A 26,323-nucleotide genomic window follows, 5' to 3' on the forward strand; every position below is an offset into this window, starting at 1 on the left:
ACACACTGGTACAATTTAGCATTTCATCACCAAAAACAAGTTTTAACATTTCATATGTTTCTGTTTCAGGTTTTCTCAGTTTAAAGCAAAATTTGATATTCATTCATTGCTCCATTGCAAAATCATGACACAGAATGTTAACGATACTAACAAAACTAGTTGTGACTTTCAGCCTGTTGGACAATTTATGCACCACCATCTGTTGGAGGAAGTTTGAATTACAACATATCACTTCCATTTATTTTCAAACTCATCGAACATGACTGCAACAACACTAGTCAAGGAACTTTATTGCCACTTATGTGCATGGGGTAATGCTGAATTTTCATGCACTTAAGAATTTTATAAACATTAAATGATGAGAGTAATAGTTTGACATTTATATTTTATATGTACAAACCCAGTTTTTTTTTTTCAACAAATAAAAATATCAGAATATAAAAAAAAACTTTTTTCAGAAATAAAAATTTTGGGAATGTCAGACTAGCACCACCATTATTGTCAATTGGTGACACCACTGCTACCAGGGTTAAATATATTTTTTGTGAAAAAGTTTAATAAGAGCAGTATAGTCTTGAATGCTAAGGTTTCTATACTGTATAAATAATAACACCATCAGTAACAATGCTTTGCTCTGTACTTTGTCATGAAGCATTTTTCCTTTAGTAATATTAATAGTATTCACTTTATATTGCAAGGAAGCCACAGGATTTTGCTGCACTGACCAAAAAAAAAAAAAAAAGGAGATAAGAAAATAAAAATTGTGCTTCCCTCCTCAAATAGGTAACTATCCAGTTGACCTTTGAATTTATTCATAACTGTCAGCTTCAGCTACCTGAGAAAGCAACTTGCTCCAGCAATCAGTGACTCCCTGGCTAAAAGAAAACTTCCTACAATCTAATCTAAACCTCTTCCCCTGTAATTTGAATTTATGGCCCTCAGTCTGGAATTCTTTATAACAGTGAAAATTTCACCTTCATTCATTTTACTAACCCTTGTCGGAGTCTTACAAACCTCAATCAGGTTACCTCTGAGGTGTCTGTTTCCAAGCTCTGTAGCCTCCATAATCAAAGTCATTCCTCAAATGGTTGCCATTTTGCCAATCTCACTGTGTGGGTTGCCCATCTTTGGACCCTTTCAAGAAGCTCAATATCTTTTTTCAGGTGAGGTCTCCATACTTGAACACAGTATTCCAAATGTGATCTTACAATTGCCTTATACAGTGGGATTATGACTTCCCTATCTCTACCAAATAATGTTCGATAAATCATCGATAAGACACCATGGAGTTTCCTGGCTGTCTGTTTACCTGCTCGGAAAATTTCATATCTGCCCATACCGTAACTCCCCGATCCCTTTCTTCCTCTACTGCTTTTAATTCATCCCCACCAGGTATATAATATATTTTGGGATTGCTATATGCATCCTGCCACAATAAAACATAACTGCCGCTTCACTGACCATTTCTGAAATCTGTTCAAGTCATTCTGAAAGAGCACTGCTTGGCACTGATATTTAACGACTCTGCCAACCTTTTTGTCGTCTACAAATTTTTGACATAATGCTTCTATCCCTTGTCAATGTCGTTTATGAAATTCAGAAACAACAGTGGTCCAAGAACTGCTCCTTGGCAACCTCACTTCTGATGTTACACCAATCTGAAGAATATCCATTAATCACAACCATCTGCCTTCTGCCCTGCAGCCACCCAGCTATCCATCTTAGAGTGTTTCCAATAATCTCAACATGTTCCAGCCTATACAGTAGCTGCAGCCTCTAAGATGGATAGCTACAGCCACCCAGAATAATCAAAATAGCCTGCCAACATGATTTTCCTTAACAAAACCATGTTGTGTTCCCTTCAGAATGCATATCTGTCTAAATGTACTTGGATTGCACTCTTAATCATTGCCTCTAAGATTTTCCCTACCACTGAAGTCAGACTAACTGGTCTGTAGTTAACTTCATTCTTAGAACTGCCTTTATGTATTGGTGATATGTTGGCACTTCTCCAATCCAGATGAATCTCTCCAAGTCCAAAGATGCTCCCATAATTAACCTGTGGTTCAACATACTTCCTGGTGGGCTTCCTCAAATTACTAGGTACATGCCACCAACTCCAGGAGCCTTGCCTGCCGTTATGTCTGAACGTTTTTTTAATAAATAGTCATCTGTAATTGTGCCTTATCTAAACAAGATGATGTCATTTGTTTATTGCTCACTAATGAAAGTTCTCATCCAGGGCTACCACAAGTGGGTAGGTGAGGTAAGCATTGCTTACGGGCAGCAGTTGAGGAGGGCACCAAAAAAATTTTTGACTTATGCAAGTCGGACCACTGTTTAACAAACTTCTTTATTGCGAAATTTTCTATTTAGCGATATTTTTTGAATTCCCCTTGGTAATCACATTTAAAATAGTTTCCGTAGAACAAAGAATATATATAACGAACAGATTACGAGAGACTTTACTGGGAACGCATTGTTCGCACCTCGCCATCAGGAAATTAGTGCTGCTACTAAACACGAATTAAGAGCCAAAGGGATTACAGGTCTGCAACTTAGGGTACTCGTAAAACTTATCCAACCGCTGTCCCACATCCCAGAAGTCATGCTGGTCATCTGATTGGTTAATTTACCAGTATTCAACGGCAGGCAAATAATTCGTATTTATATTTCGCAGGGTTATATCCAGACATGGGTATAACCCCGTACTTCGGCCAGAAAGAGAGGAAGAAGGCAGTGATAGGACGTAAAGGCACCTCCCACTCACTGCTTTCCCCCTCTCCTCCTCGCCTGCATGTTACCGGGAGTTGTCACGGAACATCACAATATGTCGGAGCTGAAATTATTATTACTACTTAGCCACATGGTGCAAGGAAGCCTGAGGCTTATGCTGCACCAGCCAAAAAAAATTCCGGAGTTACCCATTGAGAGAGAGAGAGAGAGAAGTAGAAAGGAATCACCGAGAAAGAGAAGAATAATGATATCCAGCTCAGGACCCTGGGTGTGCCAAGCCCATACTCACCAGATATGAGCCCCTGGGGTGAAAAAGAAATGGTAATTTTTTTTTTTAAAAACAGCTGACAAAAATGAACACTACATATAACCACTGATTCTTTCCCTCTGTACATTACTATTACTAGGCGATTTCACATGCGTTGACAATGAGAATTGCTCATGCACGTCAACAGAAATGCTTTTTTTTTTTTTTTTTGTTCTGGGTGCTGCTGCCCCCATGTGTAGGACAACTCCCCCCAGGACAAAACCCTCTGAATTAAAGTGCAAAGTAGGACAAAACCCCCTCAGACAAATAATAATACGAAATGTTTAAACCATAATTTTTATTCTTATTACAGTATTTGTAGTTCTTTTCTTAAAGAATGAGCACTTAAAGGACACTTCTCTGACATTTTGTGTTATTATTTGTCCGAGAGGATTTTGTCCTACTTTGCAATTTAATTGAGGGGTTTCATCCAATGGGGATTTTGTCCAGACTCAGCTGCCCCCACACCTCCGCTAGTATAGAAACCTGGTACTAACAACTCATACAATTACTGTGAAAAACACCAAATCATCAAGAAACAACTTGAAAGATAAATTACACATTTCCAATAATCAGCCAATCGCAAAACTCGACTGGACAATAGATCCATTCTTCGGCCACACCCACAATGGAGAAATCCATGTTCTGGAGATCAGCCAGAATAATATATATGATACTATTTTTAGCAAGACAATGTATAGCATTCAGGAGATCTTCAAAAGATTTATATGAAAATGAAAATGGTAACTTTTTAAAACTTTCTGAAACAATTTATAAATTTGATTCAGTTATGGCAGAACATATTCGCCATATTCAGAAATCTGAACGAAAAATATTGTGCATTATCTGGGTGATCAAATACAAAATGAAATTATTGAAAAAATTTCACAAAATACTATGGATGAAATACTAGAAATGACCAGAGAAGCTAAATAGTTTGCTACGATTTTGGTATTATCACTGAAGACAAAAATAAAGATGTGGATACAAGGAATCGTTAAATCAATAGCCTTAAAAATAACATCTTATAAATTTCTTTGTTCGATTATAATTTGCCATTATACAAAGGGTACTAGGAAAGTTTTGCAATATGACGCAACAATGAATCACAGGAAGCTGCTTGTTGCTGCATGTTGAGACATGTTCATACGTGCATAGTAGCCGCCGCGCCAAGTCGATGGGCTCAGTTATTCATTAGTAGTAAGAGTGTGAAGTGCTTGCGATGGCATAGTGGTCACGAAATGAGATAAGGACAGTTTTGCTGTTAATTTCGTGCGTGGTTTAACCATAGACCAGTGCTTAGAAGAAATGACTCTTGCACTAGATGATGATTGTCCACATCATACAACGATATTCAGGTGGTATAGAGAATTCCAAAGGGGAAATTTCACTCTGGAGGATTCTGAGAGGCCGGGAAGGCCACGAACGTCAGTTACGGAGGAAAACGTTACTGCCGTGAGGAAAATGCTTGACGAAAACAGGCGAGTGACCTACCAACAGATAGAGGATACTTTGAGCCTAAATGCACCAGTAATTCGTTCGATTCTGCAAGATCATTTGCACGTGAAGAAACTTTGTTCTCTCTGGGTGCCGCATCAACTGACTGAAGAGCAGATGACACGATGTGTGACTTGGTGCCGGGAGATGTTAAAAAAGTTTGATAAGGGACAATCTCGGTATGTGAACAACATCGTGACAGCTGACGAGACTTGGCTGTACTATTACGATCTGCCGACCAAAGCTCAAAACACAGTTTGGGTCTTTGATGATGACGACACACCCGTAATTGTCAGAAAATCCTGATCTGTAAAGAAGAAAATGATAGCTGTATTTTTCAAATCGAGTGGAATTGTGGAACGTGTCGTTTTGGACACGCAGAAGACAGTCACAGTTAAGTGGTATACTGAACAATGCCTGCCTAAAGTCATTGGATCTATGAAGAACCTGCGGCCAAAGTCAAGAATGGACACCTGGTACCTGCATCACGAAAATGCTCCAGCTAACCGCGCCAAAGCCTGCACCGAATATTTGACCACGACAGGACTGAAACTTCTCGAGCACCCTCCCTACAGTCCAGACCTTGCTCCCTGCGACTTTGCACTGTTCCCGCATGTGAAAATGAAGCTAAAAGGGAGGCGGTTTTCCAGTGATGAGGACCTTCTACGGGCTTGGGACAACGAGTGTGCTTTACTCCCTAGTGAAACTTGGCAGAACTGGTTTAAAGATTGATTTCGGAGGATGGAGAGGTGTATTGAATGTAGAGGAAATTACTTTGAAAAAATTAAATAAACAAAGCTGTATTGCAAAACTTTCCTAGTACCCTTTGTATTTTAAATAAAATTAATCCGGTCAGTAAAATGCTCAAAAAAAAAAAAAAAAAAAATGGATTCTGATATACATGAAGCTCTTGAATGTCTACAAAATATCATGGAAAATTTTAAAGAAAATAGAACGGAGGAAGCAGCCCAAAAAATATGGCTACTATCATTGGCATTGAAGCGTAGTTTCTGGAAGCACTGCCAAGGAAAATATTTTTAAAAAAAATGTCATTTCAATTATGAAAGTATAGAAGAAGCTATTCACAATCCGTAACAAAATTTCAAAATTAATTTTTTTCTTTAAAATTATGGACACAACAATTTTCTCCTTAACTGAAAGGTTTACAAATATGAAAGAACACAGAGAAATATTTAAAATGTTTCATAATATTTCTGAATTTAAAAAAAAAATGGTCAGATGACAATTTATTAAATCACTGCAAAGATTTACATATTAAGTTAAGTGACATTGATCGTAATGAGTCCGATATTGATGGTTTAGCATTATCTGAAGAATTCAGAGTACATTAAATTTATATTAAAGACAATATTGCTCCTTTTCAAGTTCAAAATATTTTTGAAAATAATTTTACAGATACTTTTCCAAATGTAGCAGTTGCTTTAAGAATTTTTCTAATTTTACCAGTTTTAGTTGCCTCATGTGAACTGAGTTTTTCAAAATTAAAATTAATCAAAAATTATTTACAATTGACGATGTCTCAACAACGAATCTCTAATTTCGCAATAATTTCAATAGAAAATGATCTTTTGGAACGAATAAACATAAATGAAATAATTAATAAATTCGCAGATGACAATTTTTAAATTTGTCATTGCAAATTTTAAAGCAAGGAAAATTATAAAGTTATTTTTTTTTAACATTATAATTTCTTTTTTTTATTTCATTATTGTGGGTACATTACTGTGATTCAGAATTACAGAATGATTTTATTTTTGTTTGTTGTTTTATTATATTATATGTGAGATACACTGAGTGATCACTGAATTATGACCACCTACCTAATGCTTCGTAGGTCCTCCTTTTGCCCTCAGTACAGCGGCGATCCAACATAGCATTGATTCAACAATATGTCGGAAGCATTCAGAAGGTATGGCCAACCAAGCTGTGTATAATGAGGTCAGCAATGCAGGTATGGAGGTGATTGGAGTATCCAGACACCTGATATGCCTTTCCATAGTGTCCCACAAGTGCTAGGCACCTCCGTAGCCAGGTGGGAAGGAGCAGCAGTGCATAACACACGCTTCTTGATTAGACCGGGGTTCGAGCCCGTCACCACCAAATACAGAGGATGCGGAAAGGTCAGGGAATGACCACCGCATATTCCCGGAGCAATATGGCCTTAGTTGCTAATGCTCCTAAAAAAAAAAAAAACCAAATAACAAATAACCAAAATAACCCACAAGTGCTCTGTGGGATTGATATCGGTGAAGTTCGGAGGCCAATCTATATGCTGAAAGTCAGAACTGTGTTCCTCAAACCATTCCTGCACAACAAGTGTCCGATGGCTCGGCGCATTGTCATCTTGGAAGACACCATCGCCATTTGGGAAAAAAGTGTAACATAGCAGGGTGTACAGTCAGCAAGCAGTTGGCGATAGCGGAGACCACTAATACGTTGTTCCACGTGCACCAGGGGTCCAAGTTCCTGCCAGTGAAACATGCCCCACACCATACAACCGCCTCCACCGGCCTGCACGTTTGATACCATGCATGATGGATCAATTGCCTCACGTTGTTGATGCCAAATCCATACATGGCCATCCACGGTGTGGAGTAAATAACGTGACTCATCTGACCAGCACACCTTCTTCCAGTCTTCTAACGTCCAACTTGCATGTACTTTGCACCAGGCGAATGTTTTGCACCAATGACCCTTGGTTAGGAGAGGGGCCGTAGGGATCATCTGCTGGTATAGCCCACACGTGCGACGCATAGTCATGGCAGATATTGTTTCGGGTTGGCCCATATTGTATTGGGTAGCCAACTTTTCAACAGTGCTACACCTGTTCGCCTGTACGAGTCATCGGACCTGGCACTCACCTCTAACATCAACCTTTCATTGACCTTTGCAGTTTTGCTGTTGAGTCATTGTTTGACCATTTTGACGGCAGTCCTGTTACACTTTAACTACAGCGGCTCTCGAACACCTCACCAGTTTAGCTGTTTGGGAAATCGAGGCACCAGCTCGTCTAGCTCCCACAATCTGTCCTTTATCAAAGTCCGATAAATCCTTTTACCCATCACGCTCGGAATTTTACTACCTCCCGAACCACTGAAACCTTATCAATGCTACATAGGTCGAATAACTCTGCACTCTCGTACCTCACGTGGTCAACGGGTGGCATTCAGTTTTCATAGGGGTGGTCATAATTCAGTGATCACTCAGCATATGTTGTAATTATTTTCTTTTTCAATAAATTAATAATAATTATTTACACCTTATTTTATGTTTTTTTAATCCAAATATTTTGGGGCGGCAAATTTTATTTCGCTTAATGGCAGCACATACAGTCGCAGCGGTCCTGTTCTCACCTTCCTGCTTGCATGCAAGAAGTGTTAGTGCAGTTTCAGTGGGAAATCTTCAGCCACCTGCCGTACATCCTGAACTTGGTGCCTAGTGTAACCACTAGGTTCAAATGCAACTTTTTTGCATTTGAAGAAGCACATGGCCAGAAAAAAGTTCAATGATAACAAAGAAGTGAATCTTGAAGTCAAAGTGGTTAAAAGATTAGGCAGTAGGCTTTTATGATCAAGGGATACAAAATTTGTTCATAGATATGACAAGTGCTTAAACATTCTTAGTGATTATGTAGAAAAATAGTGAAACAACCTAAATTTTTTAATAAATTTTGTTTCACAATATTTGTATGGTTCACATAGTGTTTCAGTCTTTACTTTCTTGACACACCTCACAGAAGAACAGTAGCACAAGCAAGATACATACAATATAAGGAAAACTTAAAAAAGATAGAGCATTTATAAAAAGTGAACATAATGAAGAATTTTTAGTATAACTTTTTTCAGTTTTAGCATTTCCACCAATCTCTTTAATGTCATCCTATAATGGATAGTCGTATAGCAAATGCACTCTTATATATGCGGTTATGAAGATTTTGATTAAATGCAGTTTTGATGTTACTAAAATTATTTTCAGAATGGCATGAAGAAGAATGCTTGCTGAGAAATCCTTTTTATCAGGAACCTCCTGTAAATTGTTGGCCTTGTGAAGATGTACGCACTTTAGTTGACTTGACAGGACTTCGTAATTATAGTACAGCATACTGCTATAATGAAAAGCCTTTTATCGTAAGGGTAGGTGTGCATATACATATATATATTTGCAGTTATTTCTGTATACTATTGTGTGAGCTGCATTGTTTGTTTTTAAAAGCACAGTAATTGTAACAAGCAGTGATTATAAATATAATAAATAAGAACAGAATTCAGTGAAATGAAAATTTATATGGTATGTAGTCTATGCATTGTAAAAGTTTGAGTAATTGAAATTGTTTGAAATTTTGCTCGGACGTGATAGGAGGGAGTACATGACAATAGTCTTGTCAGTCAATTCAGCCTGAGAGAGAGAGAGATTGTGCAGACTCATTGGTTAAAAGTTTTTCTTAGCATGGTCTGTACTTGTTTACAGGAAAGACAGTTTTTACAGGGATGTTATACACTTGAATAGAAAGGGTGCAAGAATATTTGCAGACATTGTTGAGGCATTGTTGGGTTTGTGCAAAGCTGTTAGTTTTGGGGGGGGGATACACGGACTAATAGTTTAACAGCAGCTGCAAGCACAGGTAAAATTGATTCTTGCACTACTTCTGTTTGGCCCTGCAACAGCCTGAAAGCAATGTATGGAGGGATTACAAGGCTTGCTGAGGGGGGGGGGGACTCTTATATGACAAGCATATATATGGACTGCTAGGATTGCTAAAAGCAAAAAGAGGCACACATATACTTGTTAGTATGCTAATGCTAGGAGCACAGTAAATAAATTTGACAAATTTGATGTCTTAGTTAAGTCATCAACTGATATTGGTATTATCACTGAAGATGTCTAACTAAGATGTCTTAGTTAAGTCATCAACTGCAGATGTTAGAAGGATATCAAAAACGTTCAGCCACAGAAGATGCAGAATTTGAATATGAAGAGCACAATATGAGTAGAAAGGACACATTATATGTAGCTTTGTTACAGTGGTTCCTAAGGATTACCTCAGACCTACTTTGTGTGTCTGTGTTCAGCTTCTCTGAAAAACTAGCCATGTATGTTGTGTGCTTAATGATGTGTTGTTGTTTTTATGCTTGCCCTCCTAGCAACCAGCCAGCAAAAGTCACCTGGAAACCTGGATGGCTCCTGTTCTTAGCACAAGGAAGTGAGCCATCTTCTGTATAAAATTAAATCATGGTTTTTGGGTCTCTTGCTAAAACCTTGGTGTTACAATGACCCAGTGAAGAAAGGGAGAGAAGGGCAGATAGATATACTAAAAAAATAAGTAAATAACTAAAATAAATAAAAATCAAATTAAAAATTAGAAATTAATTTATTTAAAAAAGTAAAATATAAAAACCCAAAACTTGATGTTTGCTCCTTTGTTCCATTGTCCCTCCACAACACAGACATAAAAGAAAGAGAGAGAGAGAGAGAGATGTGCAGTTCAGCTCACACTATGTTTTGAAATGGTGGCAATTTCTGCTGACCTTGGCTGCAGTGTTCAAGGAAGCACTCTTTCATTTCATTTCTAACAAGCACTCTTTCATTTCATGTTTACTGCTAGTAGTAGATGGCAGCATCAGCATTCATCTCATAACGTCAGTCTCATTTTCCAACTGCCACACCTTGAATACAGTGTTGCATTTTAAAGTTACAAGGGCTTATTTTGCTTATTTTTAGGTTTAGCAGCATGATTGTTGTTTTGTTGTTTTGGTTTTTAGGAGCATTAGCAACTAAGGCCATATTGCTCCGGGATATGCGGTGGTCATTCCCTGACCTTTCCGCATCATCCGTATTTGGTGGTGACGGGCTCGAACCCCGGTCTAATCAAGAAGCGTGTACTACGCACTGCTGCTCCTTCCCACCTGGCTACGGAGGCACCCTAGCAACATGAACCCTCTTAAATTTTTGAGAACAGCATCATAGGCATCCCCAGTGATTGTTTTATTATGTAGGAAACATTCCAAAAAATGGTAAAATGTTGAGCCCTGCATTTTTTTGTTAGTGGTGACCAGTGGTGTTTCCTTCAAATGGATTCCTGTTTTGTTTCCAGATCCCAGTGATGAATCCACATTTCATCCAGTTACAATTCTTGAAAGAAACCCTTGAGCATTTACACATGCATCATGCATGTGTGTAAATTTTCCTCACAAATTTCAGTCTTACACTGTTTTTGAAGAGGCATGAGCATCCTTGGCACCCAGCAAAAACTGTCCTGTAACATGGTCAAGTGTTTATGGAGGATAGTCAGTACAGATCCCACAGAAATATTACACTTTCTGGCAGTCATAGACACTTTAATATGTTTAATCAGCATAACTAGGTCTTCAATTTTTTTTTGGCACATTTCTAGAGTAGCTGCTTCCATTAGTTTTCCCAAGTGAGGGTTACCTTCTGTGGATTCTCCATAATCCTATTTAAGCTGTTTAAACCAAAAATTAATCTGATATTCAGAAGGTGCATCATCACCATTTATAGTTCTTATGCCTTCCTAAATAACTTTTGGGCCATTCCCATTTTTTGTCAAAAATTTAATGATGGCCTAATGTTCCAATTTTGTGACATATTCTTGTGTTAGCTACTTTAAATGTCTTCTGTTCTTCCATATTTCTATTGTATTGAGCTGGATCTGTACAAATCAGATAAATTTATGAGATTATGATAAAACTACATTTTTTTTATATATATATCAGTCATAATAGTTGAGATAGATAACTTATTGAATGTTCCTCCTAATTTTAAAATTTGTTTAATCAGCTGCTTTTCTGCCAATGGAAGTTTGTTCATTATTATCACTTTAGGTTAAGAACATCATAGTTGTACTTATAAAATTAATGCAACTCAATTTTATTTTAAAAAACATAACCATATATAATGTACTCATTTTTCATGTTTGAGTTCTTAAATGCTCTTAGCTTCTCTGTAAATCGTAGTTATTTTTATAATAGGATTTGCATCAATTTTTTTATAGAACAGTCTTAGTATAAAAAATGACAAAAGTATTTGCAAAAGCATATATAAAAGTGAATGCAGGTCACATTGAGCATTTCAATTACATATTATAAATTGTAAAATTGTGTATATTTAACTTCATTCCCAGGGGCTCTCATCTGGTGAGTATGGGCTTGGCACACCCAGGGTCCTGAGCTGGATATCATCATTCTTCTCTTTCTTGGTGATTCCCTTCCCTTCTACTTCTGACTTTCATTCTCTCTCTCTCTCTCTCCATCAGGGTAATTCAGAAATTTTTTTTTTTTTTTTGGCTGTGCAGCATAAGCCTCAGGCTTCCTTGCACTATATGGCTAATAATAATAATAATATTTAGCCATATTCATAATTGTTATCATCATCTTATGCTTTCGTTTCCTTTACCCATTACAACCAATCGGTATATAGGTAACTATGATAATATAGATTAATCCTACTGGAATATCAACTTTCCACCTACAATTTTCTTCTGTACTATCCAGTTTCCTGTTGGATCAGGAGTATTAAACTCAGAAGTGCTTGTAAATTGCACAGATGGTTCTTGGGGGCTAGCAGGCTATTGGGCCACACAATATATCTCACTGGCATTAATAAGAGAAATATATTAAATATTTTTAAATCTTCTTTCATCTTTGATCTTGTGCAAAAATTTACAATCTCATGACCATCAACATTTTTATGAAGGTTTGTATAGGTATTGAGTTTTCTTTGAATTTTTTTATTAGTATTTCCTTTAAGTATCATCATGTACCATTATTTACCACTATTTTCATATAGGTTTAACAGTGTTAAACTTATATGAATAATTATGAAAGTTTTGTTGTACAGCCATCTACTTTACTTAGATGACTGCACAACAGACTTCCGAAGGCTTCATGCCCATGGCCCACCAGTTTGGCATGCTTGTTTTAGATCTTAAGTCCTAACCTGAGTAAGTCCTTTCTTCTAATGCTTGCTTAATACCATCGATTCACTTTCATCTTGGTCTGCCTCCATGCTTATTACCATTTATTTTGCTTTAGGTATCCATTTTAGCTAATCTTCCTTCGCCCATCCTTTTTACATGTCCATACCATTTTAAGTTTGTTTCGCTTTACCTTTGATTGGATATTATGACACCAAGAATTTTTTCCCATTTCTTCATTTTTAATATAGCCTTGCCATTAGTTACATTTATTTTTATTAAAAACTCTCATTCTTAAAGATTCTAAATTTTGATCTATTCCCTTATTACTTATTAATTTATTACCTATTCCCTTATTACCTATTCCCTTATTACTTATTTATAAAATAAACTGTTAATTTTGGCTTTTGGGATAATATCTCTTTTGCTTCAGACGAATTTGTTTAACTTCCTACTTTACTTATTCAATTGTATATTTCTGTTTTTTCTCCTCTCAATTGGTCTTTATTAATAGCACTGTTAAAAGTTCCATGCTCCTCACATAGATGAGTTATTGCTAGAAGTGTTAGCATTTTTGTTCTGTTTTAAGCATACCTGATTTTTAACATTCACACTTCCAAAACAACTTTAAAACCATCAAAATGCACATAACAATTAAGTTATTACCAGAAGGCTGTTCCAATACAATTCAAGACTGCCTATAAGCCTGTTAGTTTCAAAAAGATCAAAGTACCATTGCATTTACATTAAATAAGGTAATGTAATAAGTAACACTGTCTGTGAAATTTAATTTTACTTAATACTAGTGTGAAAAATAAGAAACAAAACTAATACACAGCTTGAAATATTTTGTCTACAGGATGTGATGGATAATAATATTACCATAGAAATGCTACGCGAAATGTTCAACAATAATAGGGAAGCACTAGAGCATGGTACAGCAAAATTTTTCTCCAATAGTCCTGTTATTCAAAATCTGAAAGACACTTTATTAGAAAATGATGATATCAAGGAAGCTCTAAAGAAAAAAGATTTACAGATAGTATGGTAATTTATAATTTTTATGACAATTTTTTTCTATCAATGATGATAATAATAATAAATTTGAAACTGTATAGTTTTAACAAGTTGTAATTTAAAATGTTCCCATATGCTTAAGAGGCTTTATTTTATGGTAATTTTTAAAGTTTATTTTGTCACTCTCTTATGCAGAACCCTCTGTGCCCTCATATGAAAAACATACCCAGTCCCATTCATATTTTTCTATTTCATTTCCATATAGCACCACCACTGAATGTGCATAAACATAAGCACAAATTGCTTGTGCCCATATGTCCGATGATGGTCATATGAAATCATCCTGCCTTCATTTGGCATTCTGTCCATTCTTTTTCTGTGATTCATACAACTTGTTTCTGCACATGATTCGTGCCACTTGTAAATGGATTGCCTTGCCTTTATCTTGTTTCATATGAAATGAAACATGTTAAAGGATTGGGGAATTATTTCTATCTTTTTGTTTTGCTTCCTTGCATCATTTAGCCATTATAATACTACAGTTGTGTGAAATGGAAGTTGCTGAATGGTGCTTAATGCATCTTGCCTTTTTCAATATCCATAAACTGTATAATTGTGATTACTACTGACCAGAACACCACAGTGACCAATTCTTAAGCAGTCCTAAAACTTGAAATAGTTACTATTGATCTGAAGCAAACCACATTTTGAACCGGTTGTTTAGTTAGGAAAATTTTAAAAGTTGCTGTTGTTATTGATATAGGGAGTTTTAGCACAAAGGCCAATAATAGCTATGTTATGCCTGCCTATCAAGTTCCAAAAACATACTTCAGAATTATAAGTTCCTGTAAATTCCTGACAGATAAAATGTATCATTTTTTCTACTGATAAAAAAGGCAGTCAAGTAGAATGATTTGGTAGTTTGTGCATCATAGAGGGTCTTCATTAGTGAGAAGGAAAAGGCAGTGGCATTTACCCCGGGGGCTCACATCTGGTGAGTATGGGCTTGGCAAACCCAGGGGCCTGAGCTGGATATCATCATTCTTCTCTTTCTTGGTGATGCCTTCTACTTCTCTCTCTCTCTCTCTCTCTCTCTCTCTCTCTCTCTCTCTCTCTCTCTCTCTCTCACACACACACACACACACACACACACACACACACACACACACACACACACACACACACACACACACACACACACACACAAGGGGTAACTCAGGAATTTTTTTTTTTTTTTTTTGGCTGGTGCAGCATAAGCCTCAGGCTTCCTTGTACCATATGGCTAATAATAATAATAATAATAAATAATGAGCATGTTCAATGTGTTTGTGCGCACTGGAAAAGAACAATTCCTTCTTACCTTTCCAGTGTTGTTAGTCCACATGGATATCTGCATATTATCTTTATAAGTTTATTTTTAATATGTTCTTGGCAAATATTTGGCCACTAGGAATAGTAAGCTTTTTGTGTGATAGCTTTGTAATCATAAACATTTCAATTCTGTCAAAAATGAAAGTCCCTCTTTCATCTGAAATTATTACTTGTTTTGCTGCCTGATCTATGAATTAATTTCCTAGTATTTGAGAATTAGTTGGGATCGAACAGGATACTGTCTGTCTTGTAAGCAGGTCAGTTAGGATCTGATTCATTTTAACAGGGGGTGGTTTGTATGTATTTCATTTTGAAGTGAGTTGGTAACAGTAGCAAAACTACCATACTATTAGGCCCATCAGTGTGCAGGAGGATGACTAGGATCATGTGGTTTTAAAAGCACATCTTGCAGGGAGGGGATTTGTAGATTGGTTTGGAAATACAGTTCAAAAGTTAAATGAATGACATTCAACTCTGCTGAAAAATTGCTGTACTATGTGTTTTTGGTAGCAAGACTGAGATCAGGCACGTAAGATTGCAGCAGGTAAGGATATACATACATTATACCACTCGTAATTTTGAGCATGAACAGCATGAAGTTTTCTCATATTTAGACTCTCTAGGGAATGTTTTCTCCATTGGCAGCAATTACCATCAAACATAAAATCCAAGAAGGGTTTATCTTGGTACATTTTGTCAGTCTGCAAGTTCCAGGTTAAAGTGATTCCAAGAAGCTCATGCCTGCAGGTGTGTTCTTATAAGGCTTTTTTCTGTATAATCCATTGAGCTTTAAAAGAGTTATGGCCAAATCGGTTGTTTAGCTAGCTATTTTGGATGCATAATTTATTAATATGTATTAAATTTCTGACACACAGTGGTGGCTCCTGGACTTTAATATATAAGCTTTGAGTTTGGGAAGTTCTAAGGATTTCTGAGACTGTTATGCTGGATAGTTTCAAATCATGATAGTACATTGTTTCTTTCAGTCATAGAAAAAATAATTATTATAACAAAGAAAACTTTATCAGTTTAAATAACAATTTGCTTTTAATAATATACTTTATAGAAATTCTATAAATTTCTCTTGCATAATAATAAAGAATGTCAAGTTTCATTTTTGCTACCATTATAACTATGGCAGAGAGAGAAATCATCAGAAAAAAATATTAAGGTCACTCACAGCCTCCTCCTCTTTAAATAGTGTTAGTACAGAGTGGGAAGCCAAGTTAGTGAGTGACTTTGGCTCACTGCCTATTGTTTTTTCCTTACTTTAGATATGTTCCTGACAAGCTCTGTAACTATAAATTGGTGGCAGAAACCTTGATTTTGTGGAATTAAATCTAGTGTTTGTGCACATCAGTAAGTTGCTGTTTATGGAAGGGATTAACCACACATTTAATGAAGCTTGTATTTTTACATCTTTACCCACCCCCCCAACACACACACACACACACAGGGCATGCTCTCTTGTGATCTCAGTTTGTGCTCTTGAAGTTATGAAGTTTACTGGGTAAGGATAACACTGAAAGACAGAAATTCAAAGTTATAACTAAGGCTATATAGCCTCAGAAATTATAAGATAATTGCAGGACTACCTGGCCTTTCATCTGTTTTTGTGGCCAGTTACATGGAAACTGCATTGATAAAGCAATGATCTTAATTTTCCTAAAGCAGATCAAAGACATGCCTTTGTAACAAACGAGTTTAGCATTAGCATCAGTTGAGGCATATGATGCAAGAAAGCAAGCTTATACAGCATCAGCCAAAAAAAAAAAAAAAAACTTCCCATTTCACCCATCTGGTCACTCCAAATGTTTGTCTAGTTCAGCCTTAACTTTATTTAAGCTATCAACTTCCGCAACAACAGATGGAAGTCTGTTCCAGCAATCAACTACCCACTGGCTAAAGGCAAACTTCCGCACATCTATTCTGCAACTGTCTTTCCTCAGTTTGAATATATGCCCCCTCAGGTTCTTAATCTGAGCAAGCAGAAGTATCCTGTCAGCATTGAGCCTGCTCAATCCATTCAAGGCCTTATACACCTTGAACAGATCACTTCGCAGGGAGGCGCCTCCGTAGCCAGGTGGGAAGGAGCAGCAGTGCGTAGCACACGCTTCTTGATTAGACCGGGGTTCGAGCCTGTCACCACCAAATACGGAAGATGCGGAAAGGTCAGGGAATGAGCACCGCATATCCCGGAGCAATATGGCCTTAGTTGCTAATGCTCCTAAAAACCAAATAACAAACAAACTTCGCAGGTGTCTGGTCTCCAGATGCTGCAACATGCAGAACTTAAGCCTTTCTTCATAGCACACCCCTTTGTTCCTCTCACCAATCTTGTTGCCCTTCTCTGTACTCATTCTAGCAACTCTACATCCTTCCTAAAGTGAGGCCTCCAGACCTGTATACAGTACTTGAAGTGTGGCCTGACCATTGCCTTATACAAAGGGATAATCACCTCCTTGTCTCTGCTAGCAAAATTCCTGTATATCATAGACAAAACTCCATGACCTTCTCTGGCAGCCCGTCTGCACTGCTCAGAGAACTTCATATCTGATTGCACAATTATCCCCAGGTCTTTTTCATTCTCCACTTCCCTGAGAGTAGCAGCACACAGTTGGTATGTTTCTCTTGAGTTACTGCTACCCATATGGAGTACTTTGCATTTGTCAATGTTAAACTTCAGTTGCCACTTCTTAGCCCATCTGTCTAAATTTTCTATATGTTGTTGCAGTAGCATACTGTCTTTACTGTCATTAACAACCCTACCAACCTTGGTATCATCTGTAAACTTGGCCATTAAGCCTGATGTACCTTCATCGATATCATTCATTCATAAATACACAAAACAACAATGGGCCCAGCACCGAACCCCATGGGACTCAACTAATAACATTAGTCCACTACAGCAGTGTCCATTTATTACCACTCTCTGCCATCTACCACTCAACCATTCCTTTATCCATTGCAGTAACTTGCCCTTAATACCATACCGCTGCAATTTGTACAGCAGTTTTCCATGTGCAACAGTATCAAAAGCTTTCCTGAAATTCAGGTATATGATATCAAAATTATATTTTGCATCCAGTTCCTTTGTGACCACATCGTATTAACCCATCAAATTGGCCAGACAAGACTTCACCTTAACAAACCCATGCTGTGTCCAAACTATTACTGCTGTCTTGTCTAGATGATCCTGTATCACCTCTTTAACCAATGACTCCATTATTTTCCCCAGAACTGAAGTTAAACTACCAGGTCTATAATTATTTGTGTCACCCTTTGAATGCCCTTTTTGTGCACTGGAGGTGTGCAGATGTATCACATTTGCACTTTCCAGTGCATGGGGACTCCCCTGACTCTAAGGATGCTCTCATAATTAGGGCTAAGGGTTTGCTTACTTCCCTTGCTGCCTCCTTCATTATAACTTGATAGATCCCATCCACTCCAGGTGCCCTCCTTATGTTTAACTTCAATAATTTCTCCTCCACTTTCCTCTCAGTTATTAAAAAAATCACTTATCTCCCTGATAGAGTTTGATAAACTTCTGGCATTCCCCTCCTTGAACAACTCCTCATATGTGAATGTAGATGCAAAATACTTATTCAGTTTATCAGCTACTTGGGCAGGATCATCAATAGTTGAACCATCTATGTTAATTGGACCAATCTGATTCATCCCCTTCCTTCTAGAGTTTACATAAGTAAAGAACTCTTTGCTGTTTTTCTTTGCATTCTTTGCAAAAGATTTCTCGTAATCTGCCTAACCTCCTTTGTGACTTGATTACAGACTAGCTTATATCTGTCATAGGCTTCTGTGTCGCCTGATAATTTATATGCATCCCATGCATTTTTCTTTTCTGCCATGAGCCTCATTAATTCATCTGACATCCATTTAGGCCTGAACCTTGAACAGTATTTCTTAGTTGGTATAAAAAGCCTAGTAGCCTCCAAGATTAAGTCCCTGAACGCTTCCCATAAAGAATTCACCATTGGTAACATCATCAGTTGATCCCACTGTAGAGAATTTAAAAACTGTCTGAGACCACTGTAGTCACCTTTACGAAAACAATAACCCTTCCCTTTACCCTTGATGGTGGTTACATCTTTAAGTAAATCCCACATCAGTAGACTGTGATCACTGTCACCTAGTGGTTCCTTTATCTGCAAATTCTTAATGCATGAATAATCACTGCTGATAATCAGATCAAGGGTATTACTCCCTCTGGTTGCCCCTCAAGCTTGTTGCTGTAGAAAACAATCCTACAATAAATCCACAAAAGTCTTGCTAGCGTGTGAGTGACCAATTTACAAGTTCCAGTTAATTATACGAAACCAGCCTCTTCTGGAAGCGAATGCCCAGGAGAATGTATCTCACTAAAGATGAGGCTAGTTTACCAGGACATAAGCCTATGGAAGATAGGCTCACTCTTCCATTAGGTGCAATGCCTCTGGAGATTTTAAGATGAAGCCTTTGCTGGTGTATCACTCTAACATCCCCAGAGTATTTAAATGTTAATAAAGGCATGCTGAGAGTGTTTTGGCAAATTAATAAGAAGGCCTGGGTTACAAGATATGTCTTCAATGAATGGACGCTTGAAGTTTTCTGTCCTTCAGTGAAGAGTTATCGTGAGAAAAATAAGCTTCGTGCAAAGGCACTGCTCCTGCTGCCTAATGCGCAAGGCCTTGTTTAATCTCTTGAGGCACCATTTTACTTTGTTCAAGTCAATTTTTTGCCACCCAACACCACTCCTCTTCTTCAACCATTGGACTAGCAAGTGATTGCAAACGTCAAGAAAGTCTATACCAAGAAAATGTTTGCAAGTTGCTTTGCAGCAACCTCTGTTGAAAATGCTGTCACCCTGAAAGATTTTTAAAGGTAGAAGTTTAACATCCTAGACTGTGTGAGGCTAATCGTAAGTTCTTGGAACAATGCTTCCACAAGATGCTTAAATTCAGCCTGGCCTTTAATCATCCATAACTTTGACTGATTTGAAGATGATGGTGCTTTGACAAATGATATTCTCACTCTTGGTAAATCAATGGGGAGGTTCACAAAGAGGATGTGGAGGACCTTATTGATGCTCATGGGCGTGAGCTAATGACAGAGAAGCTATAAGGGTTGAAGAAAATTACAAAGAGTGACACTAGAGAGGAAGAGAAAGAAGAGGACACCCAAAAAGTGTCAGCTGAAGAGTTGAAGACTGTCATTTCTTGTTGGGAGCATTTAAGAGAAGTGGTAAAAAACACCCCAACATTGAAAACACTGAACTCGTGATGTATAAAACAGAAGACGAAGTCATTTCTTACTTCAGGAGGCTACAAAAAAGTCTTAAAAAACAGTCCACTTTGGACAGTTTCTTTGCCAGTAACAGCAAAACACAAAAGACTGAAAAGACACATGATGTCTGATCTAATCCCACCACTACGTCACCATTGATTTCATAAGCCCTGCACTTCAAGTCTAAGTTAAATGCTAATTTATTGTTTGGTTTTTATTTTAAGATGTTTTATAACTATTTATTAAATAATCTTTATAAAACACTCATTTTTAATGTAAAAATCAAGTGTAGCATGTAAGAAATACCTATTTTGTGTTGTTGGGGTTGCCTGCCAAAAGTTGGGAACGAATTACAGGAATCAATGTATTATTGGTTTCAACTTACAATATTTTCAACATTCAATGGGTTTTGTGGAAAAAATTACCATCAGATGTTGGGGCCCCACTGTATTCAAAAGCATTGGAAACTTGTGTGAATAAAACTGATTTTTTAATGGCAATGAATGGGTTTGGCATGATTTAAAATGGCAAAATTATGTGGCCTATATGTGTGAGCTTCCTGTATATTTTAGTTTTTAAACTTATTAATTCTGGTGACGTTGAGATTAAGGAAATTAATATTATTCATCTCTTCAAGTTCTAATGTATTTTAATTTGGAATGATAAGAATTAAATTAGAAAGTAGGTGGTCAATATATTACTGATTGCAAATGATTAATACATTATCTGCATACCTGATAAATAGGTATACATATATTGTTTTAGGTATACTGGGATAAGAATATGATTTTCAACAAAAGCAAAATATAACTGCCAAGGGTCCTGATATGCCCAAAGACTATAAGCCCAAATACTTGTTTAAATATCTTATCATGTGTGATAAAACAAGCTTGTAATAATTGATTGGCAAAGTTAGCTATGCCATTTGGGAACAATTTTGTACTGTTTCAAGGTTACTTTTTTACTTTTTACTTTTCTACTTTTTTTGTACTGTTACTTTTTTTTTGTACTAGTGTCTTATGTAAAAGGAATGTAATTGTTTTATAGCATAGTCAATGTCTACATATAAAATGAGACAACATCAGAGGAAGCTATTGTATCACCTTGTAATATGCTGTATATTGGTTTGAAAGACTTACTTGTTTCATGAAGTTTCAGTGATGCAAAATACAGTAAAATGTTGTTTTCAATTCCAGTTTTTGTAAGGCATGAAAATAAATTTTATTGTTCTATCAAACTTTATAAAGAATTCTATCAAGTTTTGAATATTTTATTTCTGATATTGTGAAAGTACAGTACTCTATTTTCCGGGACAGATGGTAAAAAAATATTCCCGGATAATCGATTTACCGGTTAATCCAAAAATACAGCAAGTCCCCGACATACGTAAGAGATACGTTCCAGACTTCTTACGCAAGTCGAGATTTGCGTAACCCGGGAATGACTAATAAAATATTGCTGCCATATCCCTGATATGCCAAAATTACAAAAACCGCATAATATCCTCAGAATAATGAAGAAAAATAGTTATATATTTTTAATAAGTTCCATTAGAAACTTTATCTGGGGACAGAGGTGAAGTAGCCAGAGTGACACATAAGAAAAAACGCATGTTATTGTACAGTACTGTAAAAACTGGTATGTATTTCGTAGTCTTATTATTATTATTATTATAGTTGACCTTCATTGGTGCCGACTGCTTCTTGTATGCTGTCTTTCTCCTTTATTGTGTTCACCGTTGCCACTGACAAATATGAATTCCGGGCCATACTTGTTAATGTTTGGCCACTTTCATACATTCTTATTATTTTAATTTTCTGATCCAAATCGATTGCTTTCCTTTTCTTGATAGACTTACTAGTACCGGGCAGAAACACACTACTATCATTCTCTTAGTCGGCACCATGATAACGGTTAAAACGAAATTTTCTGAAAAGAACTTCACAGGGTTAAGGCGAAAACTCACTATTATCACCCCACGCAAGCTCACATTTTACTAAAACCCAGGTCACTGCCATAAAACAATTTGCACTTTCCGGGTTACTGGGCTTTTTTGTTAGTGCAATTAATTATAAACGGGTAGTAAACTCGATCTTATTGCATTTGCGATAATACCGATAGCTGGAATTTTGAGAGTTGTTACATTATGGTGAAATCTTCAGTCATATAAAAAAATTATAGGTCGAGATTCAGTATCGGGGACTCGCTGTATCAAAAAATGTTCTGCAACCTATGTAAAAAGTATAGCGATAGATAAAGAACTTACCACGCACTACTCGCGTGTCCAATACGATGCTTCCCTTTATTTTTTACAATGTCACTTATGGTTTGGTCACTAATATTATAATGGTTCTTTAGAGATTTAACGGATGCACCGTTTTCAAACTTTTGAATAATTTCAAGTTTTTGTGTAAATGAAAGCACAACTCTTGCGTTTGCCCATCATTTTCCCGATTTCTGAACAAAAAAAAAAAGTTACTATAAAAAAAATAATTCCGACATCCCTGAAATGCATAACGAAACAAAATTTGCCCTTTTGCGGTGCGGTGGAACACAACAATCGACGCGATGCACTAAAACAAACTAAACATTTGGTCTCTTTTTTTTTTTTTTTGAGTGGCGGGGGGGGGGTCAAGATAATAGGTACACTAATCTTCTAATGACTCCTTGTAATGCCGCTTCTTGTCACTTATTTACGACTTGCAAAATATCTGTTTATACCTATTCTAGTTTTTACGATTTCTGGTTTTTTTTGTTTCTTTTTTAATTTGGAATCTTGAAGCGTCCCTGTAAATCGAGAGAGTCTGCTGTACTTTGTATTTTGGTCCAACTGTTTTGAATGGTCTGTTTTATGCATAATTACATTGTTGTCACCTCAGTTAGCTTTAATGTATAACAATAGGGTAGTGGCCTTTCACAATTCTTTTAGTGTGCCCACCAGCTTGGGTGTGAGCGTTGATGGGGTTACAACCTTTCTGAGCCGGAACTAGGGTAGGTCAGGGCTGGCGCCAGCCCCTGGTGCAGAATTTTAAGGGTGCATCTGACCAGTTATAAATTTTAAAATTGCTTCATTTTTTATTTAATTACAGTCGGTGCTATGTTTAAAAACGTCTTTATAGTGAATTTTTTGAATTCCTTTTGGTAATTTAAAAGTTTCTGTAGATTGAAGAAAATTTCTATATAACGAACAGATTAAGAGAGACTTAACTTTGTATGCTTTGTTTCCATCTTCGGCTTTTAAGGAATTAGAAAGTGCAAATTAAGGGTTAAAGGGATTACCATTCCACAATGTAAGTGGAACGTAAGACATATACAGTCACCTGTCCCACATACCGAGAAGTCATGCTAGTCAACTACTTTCTATAGCGAGTCAAAAGTTTAGGGCGTATTCCTGACACAGATAATAGCTTCTAGTCAACTTGTGTTCTTTGTTTAAAATAAAAATAAAAAAATTTATTAAAAGAAATACTGCATTATCTTTGTATGTGCTATGTATGATTCCAGAAATTTTTATGATTTTGTGAGAGTGGAAAAAAAATTATAAATTTGGGATTTATAATCACTTACGGAAAAAAATACCAGGGTGGAACAGTATTTTACAAATTTCGAAAATAACAGAGAAACTCCAATTACAAACTTCTACAAAGTATGGCCCGTTTTGTGATGTCACACCTCTGAGCTTTTTGGTTTGTCCTCCAGTGGTATCAACAGATATTTGAAAAATCATGTTTTATCAGTTCTTCAGGATATAAAATCTGTAACCCCTTTACAACTTCTCCAGTTAGTTCACAAGTATTGTCTAATAGAATCTTATCCAAATATACAAATAGCGCTATGAATTTTTCTTACCCTGCCTGTAACTGTAGCATCTTGTGAAAGGTCCTTCAAAGCAAGAAAAATTCAATTAAAATAATACACCTTCGTTGCATATTTTTTGTTTATGTTATAATGTTAAAAGTACTATATATTGCAATATTTTGTTTCTATGATTTTATACTAGATATATAAACATAAACTGATTTTCTAATTTCTTTGTAGTTATATGTACTTTCTTTGTAGTGTATATAGAATTAAATTCTCTGTAGATGTAAATGAATATTTATAAGTTTCTTTTTCTTTGATATTTTTGTTTTGTTATATTAATTGTATTATTTCAATTATTTTATTAATAAATATATACAAATTGTAGACTGTTGCAATAGTAATTTATATAAATTCATAAATATTGCAGAGGCATAGCAAGGGGGTGCAGAGGGGGGGGGATTTCCACTCGGGCACTGAGCTTCAGGGATCAAAATGAAAGAATTACCTATCACAATCAGGGGCGTCAGGAAGATGTGTTGCTCCTAGGCATCGACAGTTTTTTTTTTTTTTTTTATGAAAATCCCAAACACAAAAGGTATTAGAACCTATAGTACTTAGTAGCATGCTTGGGTTGGAGGTTGAGAAGAGAGAAGATTAGACTTGAACTTCTGTAGACTGTAATTTTCAGGAAATACATATGAAGGAAGGTTGTTCCAGAAAATGGCAGTTGAATGAATAAACGAGGAAAATGAAAAGTTGTTTCTGTGAGTTTGAAGTTGGGCAGTAAGTGGATGTTGGCTGGTGGTGGCACGAGTTCAGACTGTTTTGAAAGAGAGAAGGAGAATTATAGAAGCCAATTCAGAAGAACATTGCCTATGGAAGCATCTGTAGAAAAGGCATGCAGCAGAAACAGTATGTCTATGAGACAGCAAGTGGAGAGACTCTGTTAGAGATGAATCATTAATTAACCTAACTGCCCTCTTCTGAATGGAATCTAGAAGCCTGAGAGAGATTTTGGGGGCACCACCCCAGATATGGGAACAATATTCCATGGTAGGCGGATTTGCGATTTGTACAGAGTGAACAGCTGTTTGGAAGTAAAATAATGCCGAGAGTGAAAGAGAAAATCAAGTTTTTTAGATGCAGAGGAAGCAATATTTGTAATGTGCTTGTGCCAAGAGAGATTAGAAGTCAGGGTAATCCCCGAAAGAGATATATCAACTTGCCTAGAAATCGGAGTGTCACCAAAGATAAGCACAGCAGCAGAAGAATCCTTTTTGCGAGACATAAGACAGGACTGAGTTTTAGAACGATTGAAATCAACTAAGTTGTCTTTGCCCCACTGGAGAATTACCTGGAGATCGGCATTTAAGGAATTGGTAGCGGATATTCGAGAAGTTGAAGCTGATTGAGCAAAGCAAGGTTTCTCAAAACGGAAAGTGGAATGCAATGTGCTATCATCGGCAAAACTATGGATAGGATTTTCAGTCAATGGAAGAAGGTCATTAATATACACGAGGAAAATAGTGGGGGAAAGAACTGGACCTTGGGGGACACCAGCATTAGTGGAGAAGTTAGAAGACAGAGAGCCGACCGGGCTAGCTGGGTGGGTAAAGTGCGCCTGCCTGGCAACCCAAAGGTCAGGGGTTCGAATCCCGCCTCGGGCTTGGATCAAAGTACTGCAAAAACCTTGGGAAGTGCATTATGGCCACAGAAGCTGATGTGCCAACAACTACCAAAAAAAAAGAAGACAGAGAGCCATCTACCATCACCCTCAGTGAGCGATCAGAGAGAAAACTGGATAACCAATTACAAAAAACAGTTGGCAAACCATAAGATGAAAGCTTGTTTATAAGACCTTTATGCCAAACACGAGATCGAAAGCCTTTGAGATGTCAAGAGCACTGCTTGTGTTTCACCGAACTTTTCCATTGAATTTGTCCATAAATGGGTAACATAAGCCAGAATATCACCAGTGGATCGACACTGAATCCATACTGACGATCGTTGATCAGACGGAAGGTTTCTAGGTAGTTTAAGAGTTGGCGGTTAATTGATTTCTCCATTACTTTAGAAAGAGTAGAACTAATTGCAATGGGACGATAATTGGATGGGAGGGATTTGTCACCCTTTTTAGGAACTGGCTGGATATGAGCAAATTCCCAAGCAGATGGAAAAACACCTTTGGAATAAGAAAGTGAAAAAAAGGCTGCAAAGAACAGGAGTAAGTTCAAGAGCACAGGTTTTGAGAACAAGTGGAGAAACACTATCAGGACCTGGAGCTTTCTTAGCATCAAGATTCATCAAAATCCTTTTGACGGAAGACCACAGGAAGCATTGAATGGAGCATGTTGGGAGGT

The 26,323-nt window shown here is 36.9% G+C and overlaps 1 protein-coding gene across 1 annotated transcript in view; it reads left to right on the forward strand.

Annotated features, from left to right (window-relative positions):
• Positions 1–26,323, forward strand: part of LOC150077494 (uncharacterized) — a 51,806-nt gene that overhangs the window by 8,973 nt on the left and 16,510 nt on the right. Inside the window, exons 2-3 of the mRNA XM_090385921.1 lie at positions 8,537–8,694; positions 13,351–13,538. Of these exons, the coding sequence (XP_090242047.1) occupies positions 8,537–8,694; positions 13,351–13,538 (346 nt within the window). The remainder of the gene's footprint in view (positions 1–8,536; positions 8,695–13,350; positions 13,539–26,323) is intronic.

The sequence above is a fragment of the Mastigoproctus giganteus genome, chromosome 12, assembly GCF_048544385.1.
Source record: "Mastigoproctus giganteus isolate SK-2022 chromosome 12, ASM4854438v1, whole genome shotgun sequence".
NCBI lineage: Eukaryota > Metazoa > Arthropoda > Arachnida > Uropygi > Thelyphonidae > Mastigoproctus > Mastigoproctus giganteus.